At 51.8% G+C, this 24,780-nt stretch overlaps 1 protein-coding gene across 1 annotated transcript; it reads right to left on the bottom strand.

Moving 5' to 3' along the window:
- Nucleotides 1-619: 619 nt before the first annotated feature.
- Nucleotides 620-22,699, bottom strand: SCAMP2 (secretory carrier membrane protein 2). The gene is made up of 9 exons (XM_082618081.1): nt 22,538-22,699; nt 11,124-11,192; nt 10,587-10,685; nt 8,255-8,372; nt 7,596-7,724; nt 6,743-6,902; nt 5,524-5,625; nt 2,434-2,551; nt 620-2,177 (listed from the first exon to the last, which is right to left on the bottom strand). Exons 1-9 carry the CDS (start codon nt 22,592-22,594, stop codon nt 2,043-2,045), a joined length of 987 nt encoding a protein of 328 aa, XP_082474207.1. The 5' UTR covers nt 22,595-22,699; the 3' UTR covers nt 620-2,042.
- Between the last annotated feature and the right edge of the window lie 2,081 nt (nt 22,700-24,780).

A 24,780-nucleotide genomic window follows, 5' to 3' on the forward strand; every position in this document is an offset into this window, starting at 1 on the left:
GTAGGACAGAACTCCACGCTGCCCCCAGCGGAGCCCGCCGAAAGTGCAGCGCGGCGGGCGGGGCGGGGCGCCGCCTCCCCACCGCCCCCGAGCCCCGCCCCCTCCAGGTGCTCCAGGGGCTGCTTCTGGGCGCCTGCACCCGCACTGGAAGTCACATGACCCGCCAGTACCCGCAAGATCCGTTTGCGGATACTGACGAGCTCGCGGGCCTAACGGGAGTTAGTGGAGGCCAGCAGACGAGGTCACCTGGGGAATCCCATCCAGGCTCAGACAGCATCCTAGAGATCGCCCACGTGAAGGGGGCGATAAGAGAGAAGCCCGGCTGAGCAGGTGTGTAAGATGGGGAGGAGGGGTTCAAAGAGGCCCCCCACCCCCAAGACCAGCAGCTCTGAAAGTGGAAGTACTGGGACAAGAAAGTACCATGGAAGACAACAAGCAATCGCAGTACGGGGCTCAGCCCCAGGGATGACGGGCTTGGCCTGTCACAAACCAGCCAGGGAGTAGCGCAGCCAGACGCAGCGTCTTCACTGTCTCCTCTCGCCTATGGCTGGCGTGCCTCAGCCCCTACCCTATGGGCCACTCCCATCCTCCCAAGTCCAGCAGACATGAGGACCAGTACTGTCTGAAAATGTCTTGTTTTTATTTAAGGACAAAATTGAGACATAACATATACATTTATACACGGAGAAAAAAATACCAGAAAGGAGTTTACAAAACCTTGGTCACTGCCATTATCATTCAGTGGCTCTGGGGCTGTGTAAGCTGGGAGCCTGAGGGCTGTCTAAGCTGGCAGCCTGAGGGCTGTCTCTGGGTAGCAGGTTGGCCAGCTTTTTGAGAAGTCCCCTCAGTCCACCCACCGACTCCTTCCGCCTCTGGAGGACAGGGTACAGGATTTAACCGTGAACTCCTAAGCACCCATCACAGTGACACACCTCCTTGGGAATCCCCAGGACTAGTGGAAGGTGACCTAGACTCTACTTGGGAGTATGGGAGAACCCTAGAGGATTAGTCTGGGACCCTCAGAAAGGTGGCCTGAAGGATGCAGTTCTGAACTGATTCCCCCTGCCCTCCCTATGAGTCATACAAGCTAGTTATTGCTGATGGTGGGGGGCAGGGGTGGGGGGGGCAGAGTCTGAGGCCAAGGGAAAGGGCAGCTATCTCTCCAGAAGAGAAGAAATCAAAACAGACAGGACCAAATAAACCACAACCAGTCAAACCCACCTTCCTAGAAGACAGCCAAAGGCTGGCCAAGACAACTTTGGGTCGGTGTCCTCTATCCCTCTGCATCCGCAAATCCCTACCAACCCCATTGCACGTTCAGTAAGTCTAAAGAGGGAAGGGCCCCAGAGGGCACACTGGGAGGGTGCAGGGGGTCTAAAGGGCTATGAAACTGTTTGTGAGAAACATGAGGCAGGAAAAGAGGCTGGGGCAACCAGGCTAGAGGCTCTGGGAGCCCGGAGACCACCCCAGTGATCTGAGGAACAGAGTTCAGACTGCAGCTCATCTAAAGGGGAGCCCTTAGGAGGCTACCTCAGCCTGGGCAGGAAAGAAGGGCAGGACTGTGGGAGCCACAGACTGGGTCTGTGACACCAGATTCAGGGCAGGCCTGCTGGGGAAAGAATGGAATCTCAGGACTCCAGCAGAAATAAAACTCCATCTGGGGTGGGCCCAGGGCAGCCAGTGACCCCAAGTGTTTACATGTGTGTCTGTATGTGTGTGAGTACATGTGTGTGTATGTGTGTAGGGAGAAGAGAACTTCAGTCCCGCTGCTTCCAGAGAGACAAAAAAACCCTACCAAACCACCACCAGAGAAGGAAAGACAGCTGTTTGTTTTCCTCTTGTGTAAGAAACAGTTCCTGTCCCTCCCTCCACTTTCCTCGGGTGGAAGGGAGAGCTGGTTGCTGAGGAAGGAGGAAGAGCCACGGGGAAGACCTTCCCCAGGTCTGTGCTGGGCATAGCCACTGCTTAAGGCACCCACGGAAAGTGCAGCTCAGAAGGCAGGTGAGAGAAAAGGCCAGGGCAGAGGAAGAGAGTCAGGAGGACTAATTCCCCTGGAACGTTCCTCGGGCAGCAGATGAGGCGGCACTGCGGAAGGTCCTGTTACTGAAGATGCCCTGGGAAAACTCCTCTTGGGCCTGCTGGAAGCTGGCCCCGGTCCGGCGGTACAGGGAGTGCACCTGCGGAAAGAGGCTGTGGTGAGAAAAGCCCCGCCCTGTGGGCCACCAGAAACCAAGTCATCCAGGTTATATTCCCAAGGGAGCCACCACAAACCCCAGCCTGCCTGACCTCCCACCCAGAACCTTGGAGGAAGCTGCTGGACCTTTGAGGACCCAGGAGGCCCAACTGCTGTAGGGATGAACACCCCCATGGAGTAGGCAGGAGAGAGGTGCCTGCTTCCTTGGGTTTGCAGCTGGCCCAGCACCCACCACTCACCCGCTTCAGGAGGAAGAGTGAGAGCACGGCACAGAGGGTGAAGAAGCCAGCCACCACCATCATGATGATCGACACAGCCAAGTCTTGCCTCAGTATAGACAGGGCTGCGATCCAACCACTGCAAGGGAGGAAGAGGCCAGAGGGGTTGTAGTGGGATTGGGCCCCAGAGCTCCCCGTGAGGGGCTCTTCTCCAAATGGCCACTATGTGCTGAACACCGCCCAGGCATCTCCCTGCAGAGGCCAGGCCTCTGTGAAGGCCATCAGGCCCCACACTGCCCACTGGGAACCTTGGGGCCATGTGAGGTCTGGAAGGGAGGATGTGGCTGCTGCCTTTACAGTCAGGAATAGCCCCGGGTAGAGCCTTTTCCTGCTGCTCTGGGGGTTAGGGGGACATGGAAAGCCTGGCTACACACTCCTGAGGGCCCTCTCTCTGGGAAGGAGGACCACTGGCCAACCCACTACATTCATCCTCTCACCTCAGCTCCTCCCACTGCGGCCCAGGGACAGCCCCTCTGCCTCCAGCCAGTCATGTCTCCTTCCTGAGCCCCAGTGTCCTCATCTATAAAGGGGATGTCCTCACATTTTCTGATTTTAAAACTTACTACAAAGCTATAGCTATCAAAACAATATGGTACTGGCATCAGGACAGATGTATAGATCAATGGAATAGAACTGAGAGTCCAGAAACAAACCTATATATTATCGTCAACTGATTTTTTTTTTTTTTTGGCCACGTGGCATGTGGGATCTTAGTTTCCTGGAAGCGCGGAGTCCCAACCACTGGACCACCAGGGAAATCCCAATCATCAACTGGTTTTTGACAAGTGTGCCAAGACCACTGAATGGGGAAAGAATGGCCTCTTCAACAAATGGTGCAGGGACAACTGGATATCCACATGCAAAACAATGAAGGGGGACCCTACTTCGACCACATACAAAAATTAACTCAAACCTAATAATAACTAAAACTATTGGATTTCATCAAAATTTAAAACCTTTGTACATCAAAGGATACTATCAAGAGTGAAAAACAACACACAGAAAGGAAAAAATTTATATCTGATAAGCAGCTACAATGCTGAATATATAAAGAACTCAACAACAGACAACCCAATTACTAAATTAGCAAATGATATGAATAGACATTTCTCCAAAGAAAATATACAAATGGCCAAACAAGCACGGTGAGGATATGGAGGGACCAGAACTCTCATACATTGCTATTGGGAACGTGAAATGGTTCAGCCTCTGTGGGAAACAGTTTGGCAGTTCCTCAATAAATTACACACAGAATTACCATATGACCCAGCAATTCCACCCCAGGATACACACCCAAAAGAACTCAAAACAGGTACTCAAAAACCTGTACACAAATGTTCACAGCAGCACTATTCACAGCAGCAAAAAGGTGGAAACCCAAATGTTTATCAAGCGATGAGTGGACAAACAAAATGCAGTATCTCCAAAAACAATGGAATATTATTTAGCCATAAAATGGAATGAAGTAATAACATGAACCTTGAAAACACTATGCTAAGTGAAAGAAGCCAGGCACAAAAAGCCACATGTTGGGGGGCTTCCCTGGTGGCGCAGTGGTTGAGGGTCCGCCTGCCGATGCGGGGGGCGCGGGTTCGTGCCCCGGTCCGGGAGGATCCCGCATGCCGCGGAGCGGCTGGGCCCATGGGCCATGGCTGCTGGGCCTGCGTGTCCGGAGCCTGTGCTCCGCGGCGGGAGAGGCCACAGCGGTGAGAGGCCCGCGTACCGCCAAAAAAAAAAGCCACATGTCGTATGATTCCGTTTATATGAGATGTTCAGAATAGGCAAATCCAGAGAGACAGAAAGCAGTTCAATGGTTGCCAGGGGCTCAGGGAACAAGGGAACGAGGGAATGAGGAGTGATTGCTTAATGGGCGTGGAGTTTCCTTATGGGGTGAGACAAATGTTCTGGAACTAGACAGTGGTGATGTTTGCACAACACTGTGAATGTACTAAATGCCACTGAATTGTACATTTTAAAATGGTTTAAGTGGTAAATAAAATGATAAATTTTACGTTACGTGTATTTTACAATCAATAACAAAAAAGGGAGGGGGGATTATATCCACCCAATTGGGGGGATTCTGAGGTGAGATGAGAAAGGCACTGGGAGGCTGGAGGCTGCAGAGCTCATCCAGGCAGGGCAGTGAGGGGCTGAGCCAGGACCAGAACTCAAGCCTTCTGGCTCCCAGTCCGGGGTATAAACAGCAGTTATTAATCACAGCCTTTTACCAGGACCTCACTTAGGGTAATGAGTAATGAAACTGGGTCACCAGTCAAAGAGAAAAGGGGCCAGATTAGAAACAGCAAGGTGAGAAGGAAGAGGGGTGGGGGGAGGGCAACGTGCACTTGCTCTGAGTGCGAGCTGAGTCACCCCTCCCCACCACTCTGGACTTGCCAGTTCCACTGGAGGGAGGGGACCAAAATAGTACAGCCCTTCCAGGCTCAGGCTTTCAGCCAAGTGCCAGCCTGACCTTTCTGTAATGTTCCCTGTGCACTGGAGCAGAAAGGAAAACATCAGCCATCGGCTTTTCTTTCTGAGACTAATTCTGAGCTGAAGACTGCAGTAGCCAGGACACTCAAGCCAGCTGTGCTCAAGGGGAGCAGCCAGAAGGAGCTGATCCATGAGGGGCAAGGGCTCCATCTCCTGAGATGACAGGGCCTCTGGAAAAAGTCACAGCTCACAGTTTGCAAAGGCCAGGACACCCATCAGCAGCTGCCCAAACCTCAGGGCTTCTCTGGGGCCTGTGAGAGTAGCACCAGCCTCTAGGAGGGCATGGCAGGAGAAAAGGAAGAGGAGGCCATCCAGGGCAGGACACAGCCCTGGTAGCCTAAGGATTCAGGCCAAGTCCACTCACAATGCCCCAGAAAGTGGTGAGCAAGGCAAGACAGTGAGTGTAGGCTACCAGTGAAGAAGTGGATGGGGGCATGAAGGCAGACCCCAGCTGACCCACCGTCCCCTCTCCCTGCCATGGTGGAAGATGGGTCATCTGTGGGGGCTTTCTAGGAGCAGAGAAACAGGGCACAATTCCCTCTGTGCTACCCCAGCTCTCACCTGTCCCCCAAGTTAGGGATGCCGACCAACTGGATGATGTAGATCCCTATTTGACAAAAAAATACAAAGAAGAACACGAAGAAGCTGAAAGAGTTGTCGGACCTGTGGAGAGAGGGGGAAATGAGAAGTCACAAGAGGGTTTGGGGCTCATTCCTCAGCCTTCCTCACTTGCTATGACACCTTCCTCACTAGGAGTCAGGAGGTAGGATGCTAGTAGAAAGAGCTCCAGTGGGCCAGCCACACTGTCCATAAGGACACAGGCACTCACCACCATAATCAAAAAGGGCTTGCCTTCCACTGCCTTCCAATTTAAGGGGTCAGTGCTTGACTCCTTCCTCAAAGAACTAATAAAGTTGCTCACCCCAAGGACAATGTAAACAGCCTAACAGTCCATTTCCTGGAGTACTTATTTGCATTGTAACAGGGAAGAAAATCTAAGCCTGTTATAAAGATAATAAATCTTTTATAATAAAACTGTAGTCCTGGGCAGAAGAAAAGATATTTGGGGAGTAGGGAATATGAGACAAAACTGGTGTTTTGAGTACTTCCATCTCAGTGTCCTGGAGGGCAAGAATACAGTGAGTGCAGGTTTTACCTGCTGAGTGCATGGGAGGGTTCAGCCACTTGCCCTGCCCCCTCTTCCAGGGGCCTGCTGGGCTCTCTGTCCTGAAAGCATCAACTCTGAGGCACAATTCTGAAAGCTCTAGTGGGGTGTGAGGTGGACTCATTCATGTCCACAGAATGGACTCTAGGTCAACCGGTCAAATACTGGCACTCAGCGATGCTCAAGAGTTATTGGGGAGGTGGGGGAGGAGCAGAAATGAGCGTGGAGGGGTAAGCCATTCAGAGCTTATCCGACTCTGTCAGACTCTGTCTATCAGAGAAGTTCCACTTTTATCAGAGAAGCACACCCTCTTCCCAGTGACTAAAATCCCACCGAACCAGACAAACTGGGAGCAGGGGGAAGGCAAGTAAAGCTCCTGATTTCCTCTCTAGGTCTCCTGTGTCTAGTCCAAGGACAGGGCCCAGAGCAGACCTCAGGTACAACTGAGGAAAACAGCTTTCCTGTCTGCTCTCACTATGGGTGGAAATGGGAGAGTGAATTTCCCCACCAATCCATTCTGCTCTAAGACTGGGATGGGGCCCCGGGGCTTATGGCCCTTGGCCTGCAACCGGGGATGCCAGCCATACACTCACCCCTTGCCCCAGCCCCACTCACCTAAAAGCCTTGTAGATGGGTCGGTACCAACAAAGGAAGGCACAGGGCGTGAAGATCACAAACCACAAGATTGAGAGGCCAAAGTCTACACCCTTGGAGGTGTCGACTAAGAACCAGGCCAGGCAGGCAAGCAGGTTCAGAAACAGAGTCACTGAATGCACTGGGAAAGGAGAGGGGGGAGAGAGAGGCTTGTACCAAGGTGACTGAAGGCTTCCCCAACAAGGCAAACCACCCCCTGCAGAGGAAAAGAAGTCCAGGCTATGAGGGCAGCTGCAGAAATACTAGAGGACCTCGGTCTGTACACCGGCGGGGTTAGCTCCCAAATCCTGGTTTTCTGCGTCCTTAAAACCAGGGACCAAACCAAGTTTCTAACAGACGATGGGACAGCCTAGGTATATGAGGAGTGGCAGTGGAGGGGCAGATGCAGACCCAAGGGCTGACCCTTGGGGAATGAAGTCTTTCTCTCAGCAACTCTTTCCCCTGGTCCTGCACAGCTCACAATGGAGCTACAGGAAGTTTTTTATCCTCACTCCTAGGAGCTGAGGGGACTGTGGGGAGGGGAGGCCTTCACCTAAGGAGGTCCTTTAGCGCAGTGAGCTCTGCAGGAACTCAGAAGCCTCCAGCTAGTCCCACTCTACCTGATCCATGGTCTGGACTGGCCCTTGAGGGGAGGTTCCTAGGACAGGCAGCAGACTGTAGAAGGCCAATTATGTGGGCAGAAGGCACCCCGCAGCCCAGCCCAGCACTGAGAAAGGCTGGAGCCCGCCAGGGAGGAGCAGCCAGAGCAGAGATAGGGCTCTCGAGTCACAGCCCATTTCATCCTGGAGCTCAAAGGGGCAGGAGTGGGACTCACACATCCAGAGATAGTACAGCATCTTGCATATCCGCTGGTAGTCGGCAGGGATCTCTGTGGAGAAATCCTGATAGAAGCAGGGCTTGACAGGGCACCACACGGGCAGGGGTGGCCAGTTGTTCTCTCTCACTGTGTGGAAAGAGGTGAGGAGGTGAGCCCAGCCTCAGCAGCAGCTTGGCGGAATGCACACACCAGCCTCGTTCATGGGCCAAACCAGGGCTCCCAGAGCGGCGCCAGCAGGCGGGGCTCGGGGTCTACAGATACGGAGTGGCATGGGAAAAGGGTGATGGGACACAAATACCCAAGAGCTCACTCCAAGATAATGGACCCCAAATGTACTGGGAAACACAGAGCTTAACAGCCTAAGTGATTATTTTCATTAACAACCAGACCATAAGCGCAAAGGGTCCTCATCATGAGTAAGGAATCCTGGGACCAGTGCCCCCACTCTATCTAAGAATTGTAGAGCTGGGAAGGAGTGCAGAAATAATCTATATCCATTAGGACTACATGGCAAGTCTCCTGACCCCCACCTTACTTGGTATTCCCCAAGGCCAATGCCATTCTAAGATGAACAGGAGTTCAGCAAAGCTCCGAGGCTGCCCCAGAACAAGAGGGCTCGGGGAACTCCCTGAGCCAAGCACGGCGGCCTCCCTTACTGTGTAAGTTGGCCACAGTGCTCTGCAGCTCCCGCTCCTTGCGTTCCAGCTCAGCTGCTTTCCTGTCCAGTTCTTCCTGCTGCCGGAGCAGGCTTGCCTGGGCTGCAGAGGCCACAGCCTGGAGGGAACAGAGGAGGTGGCGGGTGGCCAGACAAAGAGACAGTGAGACAGTGTCAGCGTGAGCAGAAGTCAGAGGGGCCTTGCCCCCATGCAGGGAGAGCCCAGAGTCCTAGCCCCAGGGTGTCTTGGGTACCTGAGACCACCGTAGAGAGGCCAAGGTGACCTGCCCCCTACCGCCTCTATACCATCTCTGGCCCCTTAGCCATTACCAGGGCTCTTCTCTCCCCTTCATCCCTGAGCTTGAGTTAGGGTTAGGGTTATTTCCCATACTGGAGTCCAGGCAAAGTTCAGTTCAAGTGATTTCTGGAGTAATGGCAAAGGGAAAATGAGCTCACAAGAAACTAACCTACAGCCAGAAACCCAGAGAGCCAACCTCACTTGGAGAGGGGGAGAGAGAGAGAGAGAGAGGTGGGGGGAGAGAGAGAGAGAGAGAGAGAGAGAGAGAGAGAGAGAGAGAGAGAGAGAGAGAGAGAGAGAGAGTGTGTGTGTGTGTGTGTAAAATGACCTCACAAGAAACTAACCTACAGCCAGAAACCCAGGGAGCCAACCTCACTTGAAGAGAGAGAGAGAGAGAGAGAGAGAGAGAGAGTGTGTGTGTGTGTGTGTGTGTGTGTGAGTGAGAGAGAGAGAGAGAGAGAGAGAGAGAGAGAGAGAGAGAGAGAGAGAGAGAGAGAGAGAGAGAAGGGGAAACAGTGCAAAACTGCCAGCAGTGTGAGGGGAAGGGAGATACTCGAGCACAGCCTTGGGTACCCAGAGCCTTGGGGATCTATGTTTAAGTACCCCCCGCCCCACCCCCAGGAGCTGCCCAGAGGTCCACCTGAACTGTTACCCAGTATAACCCAGGACAGCCCTTTAGGCTTGGCCCTGCTTCGCCTGGCTTTCGTGGCATGAAGGGTCCAAGCTTTACCCCTCTCCAGGCAGAGCCAGGCCTCTGAGTGAAGCAGCTAGGAGACTACACGTGAGGCTGAATACGGCTGGGCTTGGGTCTGGTGTTCCAGCCCGGGGCCCTGCTCCCCCTGTTGGGACCTGGTTCCTCCTGAAGTCTACAGTCCTCTTTAGGGAGTAGGTATCAAACAGGTCATCTCACAGGATGAGAAGGCAGGCATACCTGTACATACGTAGCTGAGCGCGTGCGCTCTCTCTCTCTCCAAAAGGTGTTCTCCAAAGAGCTAAGGCTGCCTTCAGGAGGTAAACTTCAGGCAGTGGGGGCGGAAGAATTGACCATCCGAGACCACATGGAGGGGCTTAGCCTCCTCTCCCAAGTCTGCAACTTCAGCTGAGTAGGTCCCTATGGCCCACCACCCAGCCGAACAGGAAAGTCACCCCTGCCTCTAAGCCTTGCCTCACCTCCACAGGGTTCTAGGGCCATGGGTGGGGCTCAGGGGCCCAGGCAGAGCAGAACGTTCAAAGCAAGTCCAGTCAGACGGTAGGAGCAGCCTGGGGCCCACTAAAGTCCACAGCCCAGCTTGGGTAGGCTCCAGGGGCCTTGCCCTCACTCTTGCTCATCTATACTTTGCCTACCTTCGGAAGGTTTCGCACGTAGCTGTCTCTGAGGATACTATCTCCTCCTAGTAGCGTCTGCCTCTCTGAGAGCTCGCTCACTACCAGGAATCTGGTAGGCAGGAACTTGCTGGCCTGTCTAAGCAGGAGCTGCAACATACAACTCCACTGTGGGCTATGCTCACTGGGGGCAGTGAGGAGCGTGGGGTAGGGCAGTGAGGCATGAAGGGGAGTGTCAGGCACAAAGCAGAAAGATTCACAGTATTTGGTGAAGGGACAAAGGAAAACAGGAAGGTGGGCAGGAATAAGTTAAAAAAAAAAAGAAGGAGGAGAGAGAGGGAGGGAGGGAGGGAGAGAAGAGAGATTCTGGGCCCTGTGTAAGAGAGAACAAACCAAAGGCCCAAGGAGGATGTGGAATGGCACAACAGAGGCAAATGCTCTCTCTGACACCAAGGACCCTGGCCTGGTGAGTAGAGTTTATTTTGGGTGGTGGAAGTAGGGTGGGGGGAGAGGATATGGGGAGAGGATATAGGTTGGCAAAGCAGACTCTCCATCTGCAAGTGACCAACTTCCAAGAGATGATCCAAAGGGCCCTGAAAGGGGAGCCAGGGATGAAAGCCCTCCGCCCACCCCTCAATCTCAGGGCTCAGCTACTGGTCTGGGTGTGTCCCTTTCTGGAAAGGAGCGGTTACAGGGATTTTGTCAACAGTACCTGGGGGGTTGGCTGTGTTGGCTCCACTGAGGGCTGGAGAACTGCCGGCTGCGAGGGCCCGGGGAGCTGTGTGACAGGAACCGTTGTCGCTGCATTTGTCTGCACGGGGCAGATCAGAGGAGGGAGGTGACTGGGCCTCCACCAGTTGGCCATGTGGGGACAAACCCACAGCAGGGTGAGTGATATGCCCCTGCCTGTGAGGGGCACTCCCTCTGGGCCTGCCCTGGGCCTCCTTCCGCAGCTTCTTGGCCAACGAGCCTTAGGCTCTGGGCGATGTGATGCCTAACCCAGACCCTTGCTGGATCCAGAGCTCCCCAGCATCTCCTGGTCCTGTTCCGGGAGGGGCCCAGATCATGGATCCCAAGGGGAGAATGGATGAGTTCCTCATCCTTACCCCACCCCCCTGAGCTCACATTAGGACTGTCCCTTTGAGGACTGCAGCTTTTCTGTCTCTGTCTCTGCCAAGTCTCCTTACCCCAGAGACGCCAGCACCACCCAGAGGACCCAGGGACTCAGAAAGAGGGCACGCTCACCAACCTCGGAGAAGGGGTTGAATTCAGCCAGGCCTCCTTGTGGTGTATTGGTCAGCTGGGTCACAGAGGGATCCTGAGAAGGTGAAAAAGAGCCATTAGACGCTAGGGAAAAAGGAGAACCTTGGTGAGGCAGAGGGAGATCACCATCTCTCAGCCCCTCTCAGGGACACCTGGCTGAAGTGAGGCTGCTAACAGCCCTTCCTAGTGCCCTGGAAAGCCTCTCTCGAAGGCTCCTGTGCCCAGCCCCTGCCACACCACAGCTGCAATCACTTCTCCCTTTCTGGAGAAGGCGCGGTTCAGCCCAGATGACTTCCCAGAAGAGACCCAGAGCAAGGTCTACACTCTGATGTGTGGGAAGAGACACCACACAAGTTCCTATTAGTGCCCTTTAGAAATTCAAAATGGTTAGGGAGTTCCCTGGCGCTCCAGTGGTTGGGACTTGGCGCTTTCACTGCTGGGGCCTGGGTTCAAGCCAGTGAACTAAGATCGGGGAACTAAGATCCCACAAGCCACGTAGCACAGCCAAAAAAAAAAGAAAGAAAGAAAGAAATTTAAAATGGTTTATAGTATTTACCTCCAGGGAGGGTTTGTTGTTTTTTTTTTGGAGGGGAAGCAGGTGGGGGAGGCGGGTAAATGAGGTGGTGTGGATGGATACGTACTTTTCACTTTCTAACCTCTCTGTACTGTTTTATTTATTATTTTACAGAAAACATTTATTCCTCTTATTTTTTAAAGGACAGTTTAAGATTCTGGAACAAAAACATGCTGCTGGCTGCCAGTGCTAATTTTATTAAATCATGCACACTTGCTAGGAATACAGATATGAAGGACTCAGATGAAAAGCCAAGAAATTGTTTTGGGGTTTTTTTTTTTCCAGATTCTTTTCAGAAAATGCAAAAACGTCCTCAGAACACAGCCTTTTCCCGAGTTTTCAATCTTCCCTTTCCCATCTGATCTCTGCCGAGGCCAACCCTTCATGCTGAGGGCCTCACGCAGGGATCTCCGCCACCCTCTCCACCAGAGCAGCTTCCATGCTGGCCTGAGGCTGGGCTGTCTTCATCCTGCCCCTCACCCAACAGAGCTCCTGTACACTCCCTCCCCTTCCCCATACAAAATAGTATGGGGCTCAGGTCCAGCTGGACAGAGATGCCTCTGAGGGAAACAGCTGCCACCAGACTCTGCCAAGGTCCCCATTATATAAGGCCTCACCTAGGCTCCCCTGTCTGTACACCTCACCCCTAGTCCCTCACTACTGGTCCAGATGCTCCTGTCCTTCATGCCCAGCTTCCCCTCCAGCAGGAAGCCTCCATAGATTGGATTCTTAAACACAATGTTAACAATAAACAGACCCTCAGAGAACCACCCCTCAGTTTTTAGATGTGGAAACGGATATCCGCCACAGTGCAGTACTTGTCCTAGGTCTCAAAACGGGAGCTGGCTCGCTATTCTGAACATTTATAGAGCCACGGGTCAGCACCGAACGTGCCTTTTTCACACACACTAACTTCCTACCAAGGCCGTCAGCTCCTAGAAGGTGAGCCTGTGTCTGCAGGGCCCCAGGGCCTAGCCAGCCCCAACTCATTTCCCGTCTCTGGATGGTCCTTGTCCTCTGCACTTCACCCAGTCTCCTCTGCAAAGAGGCAGTGTGGCTGTGTCCTTTCTGCCGGACACCATCCCTGCCTGGTGGCTCCTGCAACTTGGACAAAGTGACAAGGTGAGGCTTGAGAGGCCACCTGAAGTTGGCGAACTGGCCTTGAGGTTATTTGTTGGCTGAACATCTAGAAGATTTATCCCAGAATTACTGAGCTGCCTTCCTGCATGAAAGATCTGGGGCTCAGTATCTGTTCCCCTTTCAGACTCTGCAGACATCAAGCCACAGCAGAGAAAGTGAGCTGAAGTCACTGAAATCAGATCCACTGTCCAAGGAACTTTAGTCTGTCACTACAGGACAAGGACAGCAGGGCAGCTCTGGCAGCAGTTTCAGGAGCCAGCGTACATGCCTGGCTGTGGTATGCATGTTTAATAGGCAGCCTCCAGAGCCATGAAAAGACGTCATTTCCTTTACCAAGGTCAGCCAGAAGAGGATTCTGGGAGGCAGGGGGACTGACTACCCTATCCATAGTGATCCCTCCTCCTTGCTCTAAAATCTTTAAAAAAATTGGCCCTGGACCCTCACCAGGCTCACCACAAACAAATCCTGTCTCCTCTAGCAGGCTATAAACTCTGCAGCCAGGTGTTTCTGGATCTAGTTCATATATCTGGCTCCCTAGTGCTTGGTGAAGAGAGCCTGATGAAAGCAGAAGCTCAGGTAATGTCTGAGAATAAGTGCTAGATGCTGCAGGCCCTCCTCTGCTTTCTCTGGGAAGTACTGCCCAAATGCTAGGGCACACAGAAGGGGAGGGCCATTTGCATCACAGCAGCAGCCCTGGGGCCCAGAGGCACCTTGCCTGGGAAAAGGAGCCTGGAACACTCTGGGAGACACGGGTACTTTCCACCTGAGGAGACCTAGGCTCTTTCTGAAAGATGTATGTGGCTTCAAGAGAGGCTGAGGCCTGGTGAGAGAGGGAGGGAAGAAGAGGGACAGACAAGGGAGCAGACGTTTACTGAGTGTCTACCATGTGCCAGGCTCATCACACAGTGATGCTACCGTGGAATTCTAGTCATCCCAGAACTGGCCACTGTGTCAAGCCACCAGAAAAGAAGGTTCTACCAGGTTCTTTTTCAACCTGGTTCCTCGACAGAATTAAGCCCCACTGCCCCAAGGCATCCACTGTCTGCAACGACTTGACTTCTCTCCTGCACATCTAGAACAGTCCTGGTTATGTTCCATCCTTGGGAGAATGGAGAAAACAGTAGGTTCACTCAGCTTCTGTGTTCCACAGCTCAGCTGAGCAGCACTGGCTGAGAAAAGCTACCACACACCTCCTCATTCAACCTCACAACCATCCTGTGAGGGAGGAGTATGCAGATGAAGAAAGCCCCAGCTCAGAGAGGGGAAGGAGCTCATCCAAGACCTCAGGGACTGTAGTGGCTGAGCCAGATTTTGTTTTTGTTAGTTAGTTAGTTAGTTATGGTCGCGTTGGGGCTTTCTCTAGTTGCGGCGAGCAGGGGCTACTCTTTGTTGAGGTGCACGGGCTTCTCATTGCAGTGGCTTCTCTTGTTGTGGAGCACGGGCTCTAGGGTGTGCAGGATTCAGTAGTTGCAGTCCGTGGGCTCAGTAGTTGTGGCTCAAGGGCTCTAGAGCGCAGGCTCAGTAGTTGTGGCACACGGGCTTAGTTGTGCCGCAGCATGTGGGATCTTCCCGGACCAGGGCTTGAACCCGTGTCCCCTGCATTGGCAGGCGGATTCTTAACTACTGCGCCACCAGGGAAGTCCCTGAGCCCAATTTTGAATCCAAGTCTGTCTGTCTCCAAAGACACGAGTGGTAAACCTGAGTGGGCAGTGCGTCCCCAAAGCCTGGCTTGGGGGCTGACCAAAGGAAGGTGTTCAGTCAACGTGGGGTTGAGGGGTTGAGGGATGCTGACAAGGGCACCGTGAGTGACTGGGACGACTGCTTCTGCTCGGCTCTTTATTCCCAGACTTCAGAGCAGTCTTTCCTGGCGAACACCCCTGGTAGGACACAGGCAGAGAATCTTGCAAGTAAGGACCACACTGACTGGCCTGAATGAGGACCCTCAGATTTTACTCCAAGTCACAAGTAAGAAGTCAACAGCAGCAACCTTCCTTCCCACTCACCCAGAATCAGCTGGCTCATAAGTGGGTCAAGTAGTTATTTAAAAGCACGGTGAGAGATAAGTTTCAACTACAAAGAAGTAACCTGACACTCGCTCAGTGCCCAAAGGACTCAAACTGGTTAATGCCCTTTACTGAATTTATAACAAACAGAACGCTCCTGATCGCAGTTCTTTTCATTCAGCAAGCAGTCACAAACAGTGTGAGGGACACACCAAGAGGAAAAGGACGCAGCTATTGCCCTTCTGGAGACCAAAATCTGGTAGCTGAGACACGTGCACACAGCACGAGAGTAAAAACTGGAGGGGAGAGGAGGGGAGGGGAGGGGAGAGGAGGCCCAGGCGGGCTTGGAGAAAGGCACGGTTCCAAGAGGAGGGGAGGAAGGGGAGCAAAGGCCCAGTCAGTAAGCCCAGGCCACCACAGCTGGGGGCAAAGGAACACTCCCTGGAGCTGGGGTGTGAGGGACTGAGAAAAAGAGGCAGCACAGCTAGGCTGCAACTCTGCCGGGGAAGGGCCTTGAAAAACACACTTGCTTTCACTAGTTTGGCAACCCCTTTCCATGCATCTCCCAGGTCCTGGCTGTGCTCGAGTTTACTGTGACTCTTCCTTGCTTTCCCACCCTACACTCCACCCAGGCTCCCAATGTGAGATTTATTTCAGGCTCCAAATAAACACATTAAGTAAATACCTCATGGACTAAAAGAAACTTGGCCACCTTCTCTGGGAGGCAGAGAGTCACCAATACTTTGGAACCTCTGTGAAGTCCTATTTGCTTTAGTGACAAGGCTGTGTGTCATAGAACAAGAAGGGGCAGTCATCGCCAGATAGGCTGGCTGGGTCCCAGGCGTACAAAGAGTCACAGTTAACCTTGGTACTCTCTGAGCCAGAGCCTGAGAAGCCATCCAAAGGAAACATGAGGAAAATATGTAAAAATCTGTATCTGCAAATGTATTCATTGCACCAGTATTTATTTACAACAGGGGGAAAAAAGCAGGGAACGACTTAAATATCCAGTGACAGCGAGCACAAGTACATTTTGGTGCACATCCCCTCGATGGCCTAAACAGCCACTAAAAATCACAGCTATGAACACAGGACAGCAATAGAGAAAAGGCTTGGTTATATGAATATCAAATGACAATTCTGTCAGAAGTACTCATATAGAAAACACATCAAAATAACAATGGTTGCAAAAGACTGGTAGAAAAATACGGATGATTTACTTTGTTTTACAAATTTTCTATAATGTGATTATGTTATGTTTATGTTAAACACACACGTACACCACGTACACACTTATTTTTAAAACGAGAGCCTGAGAACCCACCAAATAAGCAACATGCACCTTGGGGCCTCCCTCCCTGTCACAGCAGTGATGTACAGAAGCACCCAAAAAAGTGAGTCTAAGTCCCCGGCCTGGCGTCGAGGCCGTCCCTGACCTGGCACCAGCTCTCCTCTCGGCACAGCCTGTCCTCAATCAAATGGAGCCCCCGGCATCTCCTTCCACCTCGGTCTGTTTACTCCCTACACAAACCATTCCACACCAGCACAGGGCAAGGGCACCAAGAAAAAGCCTTGGGCCGGGCACGGTGGCGTGCACCTGTAGTCCCAGCTCCTCGAGAGGCTGAGGCAGGAGGATCGCTTGAGCCCAGGAGTTCTGGGCTGTAGTGCGCTATGCCAATCGGGTGTCCGCACTAAGTTCGGCATCAATATGGTGACCTCCCGGGAGTGGGGGACCACCAGGTTGCCTAAGGAGGGGTGAACTGGCCCAGGTCGGAAACGGAGCAGGTCAAAACTCCCGTGCTGATCAGTAGTGGGATCGCGCCTGTGAATAGCCACTGCACTCCAGCCTGGGCAACATAGCGAGACCCCGTCTCTAAAACAATGAAAAAAAAAAAAGAAGCCTTGGTTCCTGCCCCCAAGAAGCAAATAGCACAGAGAACACAACAGAAGCCAGGGCAAGAAGTGACACCACATTATCAGTGCCGAACAAGGTGCGGGCAAGTGCCACAGGCTCACAGAGGAGGGGGTGAGGAAGCTGTCTGCAGACTCAGGGAAGGCTTCACTGAGGTGGCATCTGAGCTGGATCTTGAGAGAGGAAAGAAATTTAGCAAGCACTGAAGAGGGAGAGAAGAACAGCATTTGCAAAGACACAGCATCTTTAAAAAGAGCTTGCGTGTGCTCAGGGAGAAGGTTCTGGAGGCAGTGGGGCGAAGTGCGTATACAGAGAGAGGAGCACCAGGGACCCAGACTGCAGAAGAGGTCAGGCCGGACTGCAGGAGTCCAGACTTCACCCTGTGGGCAACGTGGACAACTAGAGATTGTGAGCAGTGATCACCTCTGCCAGCAGTGAGGAGAGTGCGATGCGTGGGGAAGGAGGATGGTGGGAAGACTGGCTGGGACACAAGAATCCACATGGGTGCTAATACGGCCTGAACCGAGGGATGACTCTGGAGATGGAGAAGAGGGTACAGGCTCCAGAGACCCTTCTCAGGTAGATGGCACAGGCTCGGCCACTCCCCGGGATGGTCGAGGTATGGAGTTACTGAAGGACAAGACGGGGAGGGGAGGGGAGGGGAGGGTGCCACTGAGCAAGGCGGTCATGGGAGAAGAGGAACAGGATTTTCAGGAGCAGGTGTGTGGGAGTGGGGAGAGGATCTGAGAAGGTACTGCGTCGCACTGGAGAGACATATAAAATGTATCTCGGGACTTCCCTGGTGGCGCAGTGGTTAAGAATCCACCTGCCAATGCAGGGGACAAAGGTTTGAGCCCTGGTCCGGGAAGATCCCACATGCTGCAGAGCAACTAAGCCCATGCGCCACAACTACTGAGCCCACGTGCCACAAATACTGAAGCCTGCGCACCTAGAAGCCACCACAATGAGAAGCCCACGCACTGCAATGAAGAGTAGTCCCTGCTCAACGCAACTAGAGAAAGCCAGCACGCAACAACAAAGACCCAACACAGCCAACAAATAAATAAAATTAATTAATTAATTAATTAATTTTAAAAAATGCGTCTGGGTGGAATGGGTAGAAATGTCCAGGTTAGAGTTGGAAGTACTGGTTTGAAGCTCAGGAGAAGGGTGATGGCTAGAGTTCTAGATATGGGACCGCTGGTATGTAGATGCTATTCTGAAGCCATAAAAGTGGGAGGACTTACTTGGAAAGGTATACAGTGAGAACAAAGTCAAGGACAGAACTTCAGGACACCCTTAAAGGTATGAGACAGGAAGAGAAAACAGGCGGAAGGAGGTGAGAGTTACCAGTGTAAAGAGGCCAAGGACAGAGAGAATTTCAAGAGAGACTGGCCAAATGAGCTTGTGCATCACAAGCAGCAGACATATCGTGGGCCCATGGCTCCCAGAGAGACCACAGGATCCAAGACTGAGGAGGCGCCTGGGGCTGCGGGGGTGACAGTGCGTGGAAGCGACTTTAAGTTCCTGGCGCTCCTTCACCTGAGATACCCTCTCTTGCCATATGCCAGGCTTTCTGCTCTCAGCTCAAGCCCTTCCTACCACAGGACTCTGCCTCGTTCCTCCTCAGATCCCTCACAGATCCTTTTGGCAAGTTTTGACTGCCCTTTACGCACCACGGCATGCTGTCATGATCAGCGAGCATTTCTTAGCTCTCCTGCCAGATTACAAGCTCTGACAGGCCATGTGCCCATTTATCTTGGTCACCTGCACAGGATCCTGGAGCAGCAGTGGCTCAGTGATGTGCAAAAACATGTCAGCATCTCAAAGGAGCAGTGCTGGACGGGTCACACCTTGCTAATTAATGTGCATGGCACTCTTGTCTTGAAGAAGCAGCAGGTACCCCTTGTTTGTCCTGGTTAAATATACCATTTCTCTGAACCCAGGATCATCCTACACCAAGTGGCTCCAAAGAAAACTTAATAGTGTAGGGTCAAAGTTCAGCTGTGTCTCTGGCCAAGTGCTTTCAAACACCCAGCCTGGCTCCAGGCGCCAACCATAAAGTCAGGGACACCTCCCTCACCCCCCGCCCCCATCTGGGCAGCTGTCTGCGGTTAAACTATATGAACCTTGCCATTTTCAAATTTCTCGAGACAATGCTCCTGTTCCACAGGAAAGTTCTACCAGGTCCACTGGTGGTTTTGAGAATTCCCAAAGGTACAGTCAAGCTGGAGCCCACCCTCTCTGGGAAGTGACAAAGCCCTCAGTGTCTGTGCAGGGAACTTCATGTAACTCTGTTCACACCCAAATCACGTTTCTGCCACCACTTTCTCCTCCCACAGGAGAGAAACGTTTTAAATCCTTGGAAGCAGCCACACCACTGAGATTATCTTTTAACTGCAAGGAGGCAACGTGTGAAAGTGATATGGTGTGATTTGGCAACTCATGAACGCTGAAAGGCTTTCTCTGTTCAGCACCACCAGCTAGTCCACTCCCCCTCCTTGAGATCAATGCCGACTGTCTGGGGTAACCTGGCAGATACGCCAAGAAGAAAAGCAGCCCAGGCATTTGCCTGGGTGAGCTGCTTGTTAGTGGACTGCTGAAAAAGAAAACGGGGAGTACAGTGCCTACCTGTAGCCCTCAACCTCTTCATCACCCAAGACTTTCTGAGAAAATTTTGGCAACAGACATGCTGGAAAGAAGGACCTGCACACCCAGATGGTACAAAGCAGATGTGCCATAATTCACAGAGGGATTAGGGAGTGCCAGTGGAGGTTGGGAAATCAGCCACACTTGGCTTGCAGTTTCCTGCTTCCTCCTAGGAGTTTGGTAAAACCTCTTCTGCACTCTTGTGACAACTTTCCACTCACAGTGTTACTGTGCAGGAAGTTTTCTAATAATCCCACTATAACTATACACAAGGAGGGGATCATAAAAACCCACGCCCACAGTTTGGGGTGGGGATGACAGTAGGATATATCTAAAGAACATTTATAAGGAGGTCAGCTTAAAGGCGCAACAGGAGCTTCAGGGGATATTACAAGAGTTAGCAGAAAAAGGATTCTGTGGCTGAATAACTTTGAGAAAAGCTGGGTCAAACAAAGTTGAGCAAATATCTTTACTGTAGGATTTCTCGGAGCCTTTAACAAACTAAGAAGCCTGGTCAACTTTCAAGTAAAATGACTCCTAAACTTATTGGACCACAGAACCCTGAGCACCTTTCAGGACTGGTATTACTCAGAACACATGCTGCATTAAAGGACCATTAAAGCACAATACGATCCATATTATTCCCGCCCCACCCACTGAACAACAACAAAAAAGCTTACCTAATATTAATTTGTTGGCCTAAGTAACACCAAGGCAGTTTAAAACCTTTAAAACAGCACTGTCCTGAGAATGAGACCCGGATCTGAGTCCCTTCCTGCTTCAAATTAGCTGGTGACTCTGGTATGTCCCATCCTCCCTGGGTTCTTGGTTTCCTCATCTCTAAACTAAAGGGTTAGAAGAGATTTCTGAAGATGTTCCAGCTCTAAAAGTCAACCATGGACTCCGAACACTAAGTATATTTTTGTAAACCACCATGGAGGAAAAAAAAAGGCTCTGCTCTGAAGGCCGGCTAGGTGTGACAGTTTCTGAGCCTATCTCCTCTCCACCTGCTCTCTCCTGAGCTCTGTGCCAACACCCGAGGTAAATGAAGCTGGGTTCACACCCAGTCACGCAAGGGCTACACCCTCCCAATGTCCCAGCTCTGGCAGTCAGGGAAGCAGACACTACCGTCACAAGGAGAGGGAGGGCAGCTCTCCAGGAGAAGGAGATCTGGGGCCTCACACCCAAAGCTCCTTCTCCCCACACAGCTGTGCACCAAGAGGGAAAACCCAGCCCAGGGCAGGAGGAGCAGAATCGCAGCTAGCCAGCCCTCTTCTTCCCACACAGGCTTCCCCTCCAGATGTTGCTCTTTACAGGACCACAGCTGCTTCCTGTCCTGCCATATCCTGGGGCTGCCTGATGGAGACTGTCTTGCTTGAATGCAGAAGTTACTTCTACCACAGTTTGCACAATCATTTCTGGGGTTGGAGATATGGTTTAAGACTTTCAAGCTGCTATTTATACAGGACAGAATTTAGGCCAACTATTTGTCCCACTGCTAGCACTGAGGACAAGCTCTCTGCATCTTTGGACAGCTGACTGCCTCTGTCAGATGGCAGCAGACATTTTATTTCTGATTCTGACAGGACAAAAAAAAAAAAAAGGAAGAAAGAAAAAGGCACATCATTACACAGCACACATACCAAAAGGCTACTAGATCCTTACTAAAACTCAAACTCCAGTAACATACAGCAGTTTTATAACTAAAGCAAAACAGTTACCTGAAGACACTGGCAGAAGAAAAAAATGCAAATGTTCTTTCTTTACTCAAATAGAGATGACTGCATTACATAAGAGATAAAGTCCTCCAAATAGTTCTGTCAAGAAGCATTAAGCTACATGAGGAATGTTAGGAATTCCCTGAGGTTACAAAGCTATCAAAATTTGCCTTGAGGGTTCCCAGTGTCTAAGTCACCTTGAGACCAAGAAAAAGACATAAAGTTTTTACTCTCAAGACATTCATTCTAGTCTCCTTTGTGTTTGTTCTAACTCCTGAAAGGATTCAGGTGGGAAAGCTCATGCTGTGAGTTGCAGGAAGAACCACTCCAAGAACTTCCCCTACACCTGCAGGAAACTTAAAGTTGCCAATGACCAAAATAAAGTACAAGCAGGATGAGTTCATGTGCCTGGTGACATCCTGACAAAGCAGAAAGCTCAGGGCTCATAAACCACCAGTCAGCACAAGCAAGCTTCCCTAGAACTGGTTTTGAGCAGACATGAAACAAGAGGCATAGGAACTGTGGAGCTAACAGGAGTCCCAACCCTTCATCATGGAAAAGAATAGCCTTGTGCTCTTAGCTCAAAGGCGGAAGAGTTTTGGCTTTAAATAGGAAGTCTCTTTCTTCTTAGGTCGATTGTTCAAAAGGTCAGGCCAGCTCATAGGTCAGTGCATCTCAACTACCACAGAGGGCCATCAGACCAACATTCCTTGCACTTTAAGACCCTCGGAGGCTCCTCACTTCCCCTCCCTCCCTAACCTGGGCTCTCACATCTAGCCAAAACCCAGTCCAAACTAGATCCATGGCCAAGGTGTAAAATTGTTATCAAGGCCGTATTTCAGCTTGGGTTACCAGCCTCCCTTTCCTGACAAATCTCAGGGGTTCTCCTATACCTTATAGACTAGTTGGCTGTGTGTATGTTGCGGGGGGTGGTGTTCTTGGGATTTTCTCACATTTCTCCACCCCACTAGAGGGTTCCACCTCCTCATTATGTTGCCGTCACCCCCTCTCCTAAAGGGACTCAAGGCTGGTGTCTCTCCAAGACTGCGGGACGTGGTAGCCACACATCCCCCTCAGGTGAAGTCGCTTCTCTCCCTGAAGTTGGGGGTCTCCCTGATCGTGTCTGCGCCAGTCCCCTTCCCCAGCAGTGTCCAGTTAGAGGGGCTACGTCCCGGGAGCTAGACAGTCCCACCTCTTCCCAGAGTACAGCACCCCGCCCCCTCCGCTATTCCACCTGCTGCTAGTCCCGCCCCCCAAACGCTACGATAGGCCAGCCCTCAAAGCCCGCTCTCCCATTGGGCAGACGGCCCGTCCCTCCTACGCCACGTCTCCCGGCTCTGGCGAAGACGCCCGGGCGGCGGCCTTCGCGAAGCACTAGACAGCGCTGTAAGATGAGGGCTCTACCTGGAAGGGGTTTACGTCCACTGGGTCCGCGAAGGGGTTGGTGTCGAAAGACGACATGGCGGTCGGGGACCGACGGCGAAGCTCCGAGAGCGCTTCTGCCTCCGGGCACCCAGACCCAGCGGCGCTCTGCGTGTAGACCCTCCACTTCCGGGAGTGAGGCAGCCGTTCTGGCGCATGCGCAGCGTCCTCTCAGAGGGGCGTGGTCATGTGACATCACAGAAGTCCGCTCCGCCCTCCTGCTCAACCCACTGGGGAGCTGCTGGAGGGCGTTCCGCTTCCATCGGCTTTTTCGCTGTGCCTGTGCTTCAGGGGTTGGGGGAGGCCCCGAGGGATTTGGGAGACAGAGGAGGGGCTGGCGCCGTTCCCAACTGCCTCTCAGTCAGATAGGTTCCAACATGGTATTGGGAACTCCCCAAAGTGGAGTTGGAAACTTAACCCCTTTGCTTTCTTGGAGGGCAAGTTTGGGAAGTACGCACTGGTTCAGGCAGGGGACAGAAGTTCGAGCCAACGGAGTTCCTGACTCGAGAGGACTTCACCAAGCTAGGAAAGGGTTCTGGTGGTAGGGGCCGAGCAGAGAGGTTCTTTTTGGAAGAACCGACCGTGCAGCTGTCCCCCACACTAGCTGAGCCCTGCCTCTCTTAGGCCTTGCCCCCGGATGTCAAGTTTTATCGTTTTAGGGATGAGGATCCCTGAGCCCAGAAAGGTTTAGGGCCTGAGCTGGGATTAACCTGGGCATCAAGCATTTATTAAGTGAATGAGGGAGTTCAGCAGTAGAGCCATCAAACATGGGGGAGATGGCTGATTCACTCTCTGCAAACCCACGTTATTTATTCATATCTTTCTATATTTCTGCAGCCCCTGAATTCAGCCACTGTCATCCCTTACCCTGGACAAATACAGGGCTGCTAATTGGTCTATTGTTGTTCATGTTGTAACTAGAGATCCATTCAAAGGGGGCAAAATTACTACGGAACTTTCTGTTTAAAATCCTTCAGTTATTTTCCATGAAGGCCCAAATTCTTCGTTTGGGCTCTAGGACTTGCAAGATCTGTGCCCCACCTATCAATCCTTCCCATTCCTTCTTGTGCTTACCCCGCCCCCACGTCCCACACCGCTGTGTATTCTAGCCCTGCTAGTGGCTTTTCAGTTCCTCAAAATTCCCTTGTTCCTCCCTGCCTCAGGGCCTTTGTACTGGCCTTTCCCTCTTCCTGGTATGCTCTTAGCCCATGCCCTCCTCAACCCCTAGTTAACACCTGTTTATCTTTCAAATCTAGGCATACAGGCCCCTTGCTCAGGAGTGGTCTCTCTTCACCATAGATTAGAGCACTCTTCCCCCACAACGTAAGCTCTTCTATTATCCCGTGCTTTTCCCTCATAATACCTATTGCAGGTTGTAATTACACGCTTGTAAAGGTGGTTATTTATGTCTGTCCCTCCCACCAGATTGTAATCTCCACAAGGGCAGAAGCAACATCTGTTTTGCTCACTGTTGTATTTCTGGCACTAACATAGTACCAAGCAGATGATAAGTATTTAGTAAATATTTTACTATTTCCTTCATCCACTTTTCTTAGGGTCCAGCTCAAGATTTTTTCAGGAAATGTCCTGAAGTGGGGGAATGGTAGGGATCTATGTTTGTGTCCCTTTAGAAACTACTTACCCATAACCACCCCCCACACACACCACGGCTACCCCTTTTAGGGCAGTATAAGGAAAACCTCTCATGTTTCTCCTTTACTAGTCACACAGGACATTTCTGTGACCAGACGTGGAGTTTTTTTCCCCACACTAATCAATTTTCTGATACCAGCTGGGTGTCATTCAATTTAGTCTGACACTATCTACCTGGAGTTAGGGTCAGATCCCACAAGTTAAGTAAGCACTCAGTCCCACAAGATTGCCTCCACTTCAGAGGCCAATTACAAGTCCGGGTGTCCTGTCATCACCTGTACCTCTATAAATCAGGGTTCCCACTACCCTCTCCTTAGGTTCAATAATTTGCTAGAATGGCTTCCAGAACTCAGAGAAACACATTTACTGGCTTATTATATAATAAAGGAGATGATAAAGAATTCAGATGAATGGCCAGTTGAAGAGATACATAGGGCGAGGTCTGGGTTCTGAGCGCAGGAGCTTCTGTCCTTGTAGAGCTGGGGGTTGCCACCCTTCTGGTAAGGAGATGTGTTCAACTGCAGAAGCTCTCTAAACCAGTAGTTCAGGTATTTTTATGGAGGCATCATCAT

This window comes from Mesoplodon mirus (assembly GCF_964341445.2).
Source record: "Mesoplodon mirus genome assembly, chromosome: 4".
Classification (NCBI taxonomy): Eukaryota; Metazoa; Chordata; class Mammalia; order Artiodactyla; family Ziphiidae; genus Mesoplodon; species Mesoplodon mirus.

What these genes read in the sequence shown, in the direction of transcription:
- SCAMP2 (XM_082618081.1), bottom strand. Translation starts at nt 22,594, where the DNA reads ATGTCGTCTTTCGACACCAACCCCTTCGCGGACCCAGTGGACGTAAAC. An exon ending in AATTCAACCCCTTCTCCGAG is followed by an intron (nt 10,686 to 11,123) that starts GTTGGTGAGCGT and finishes TGCCCCGTGCAG; the next exon opens with ACAAATGCAGCGACAACGGT. An exon ending in CACTGTGGCCAACTTACACA is followed by an intron (nt 7,725 to 8,254) that starts GTAAGGGAGGCC and finishes CTTTCCACACAG; the next exon opens with TGAGAGAGAACAACTGGCCA.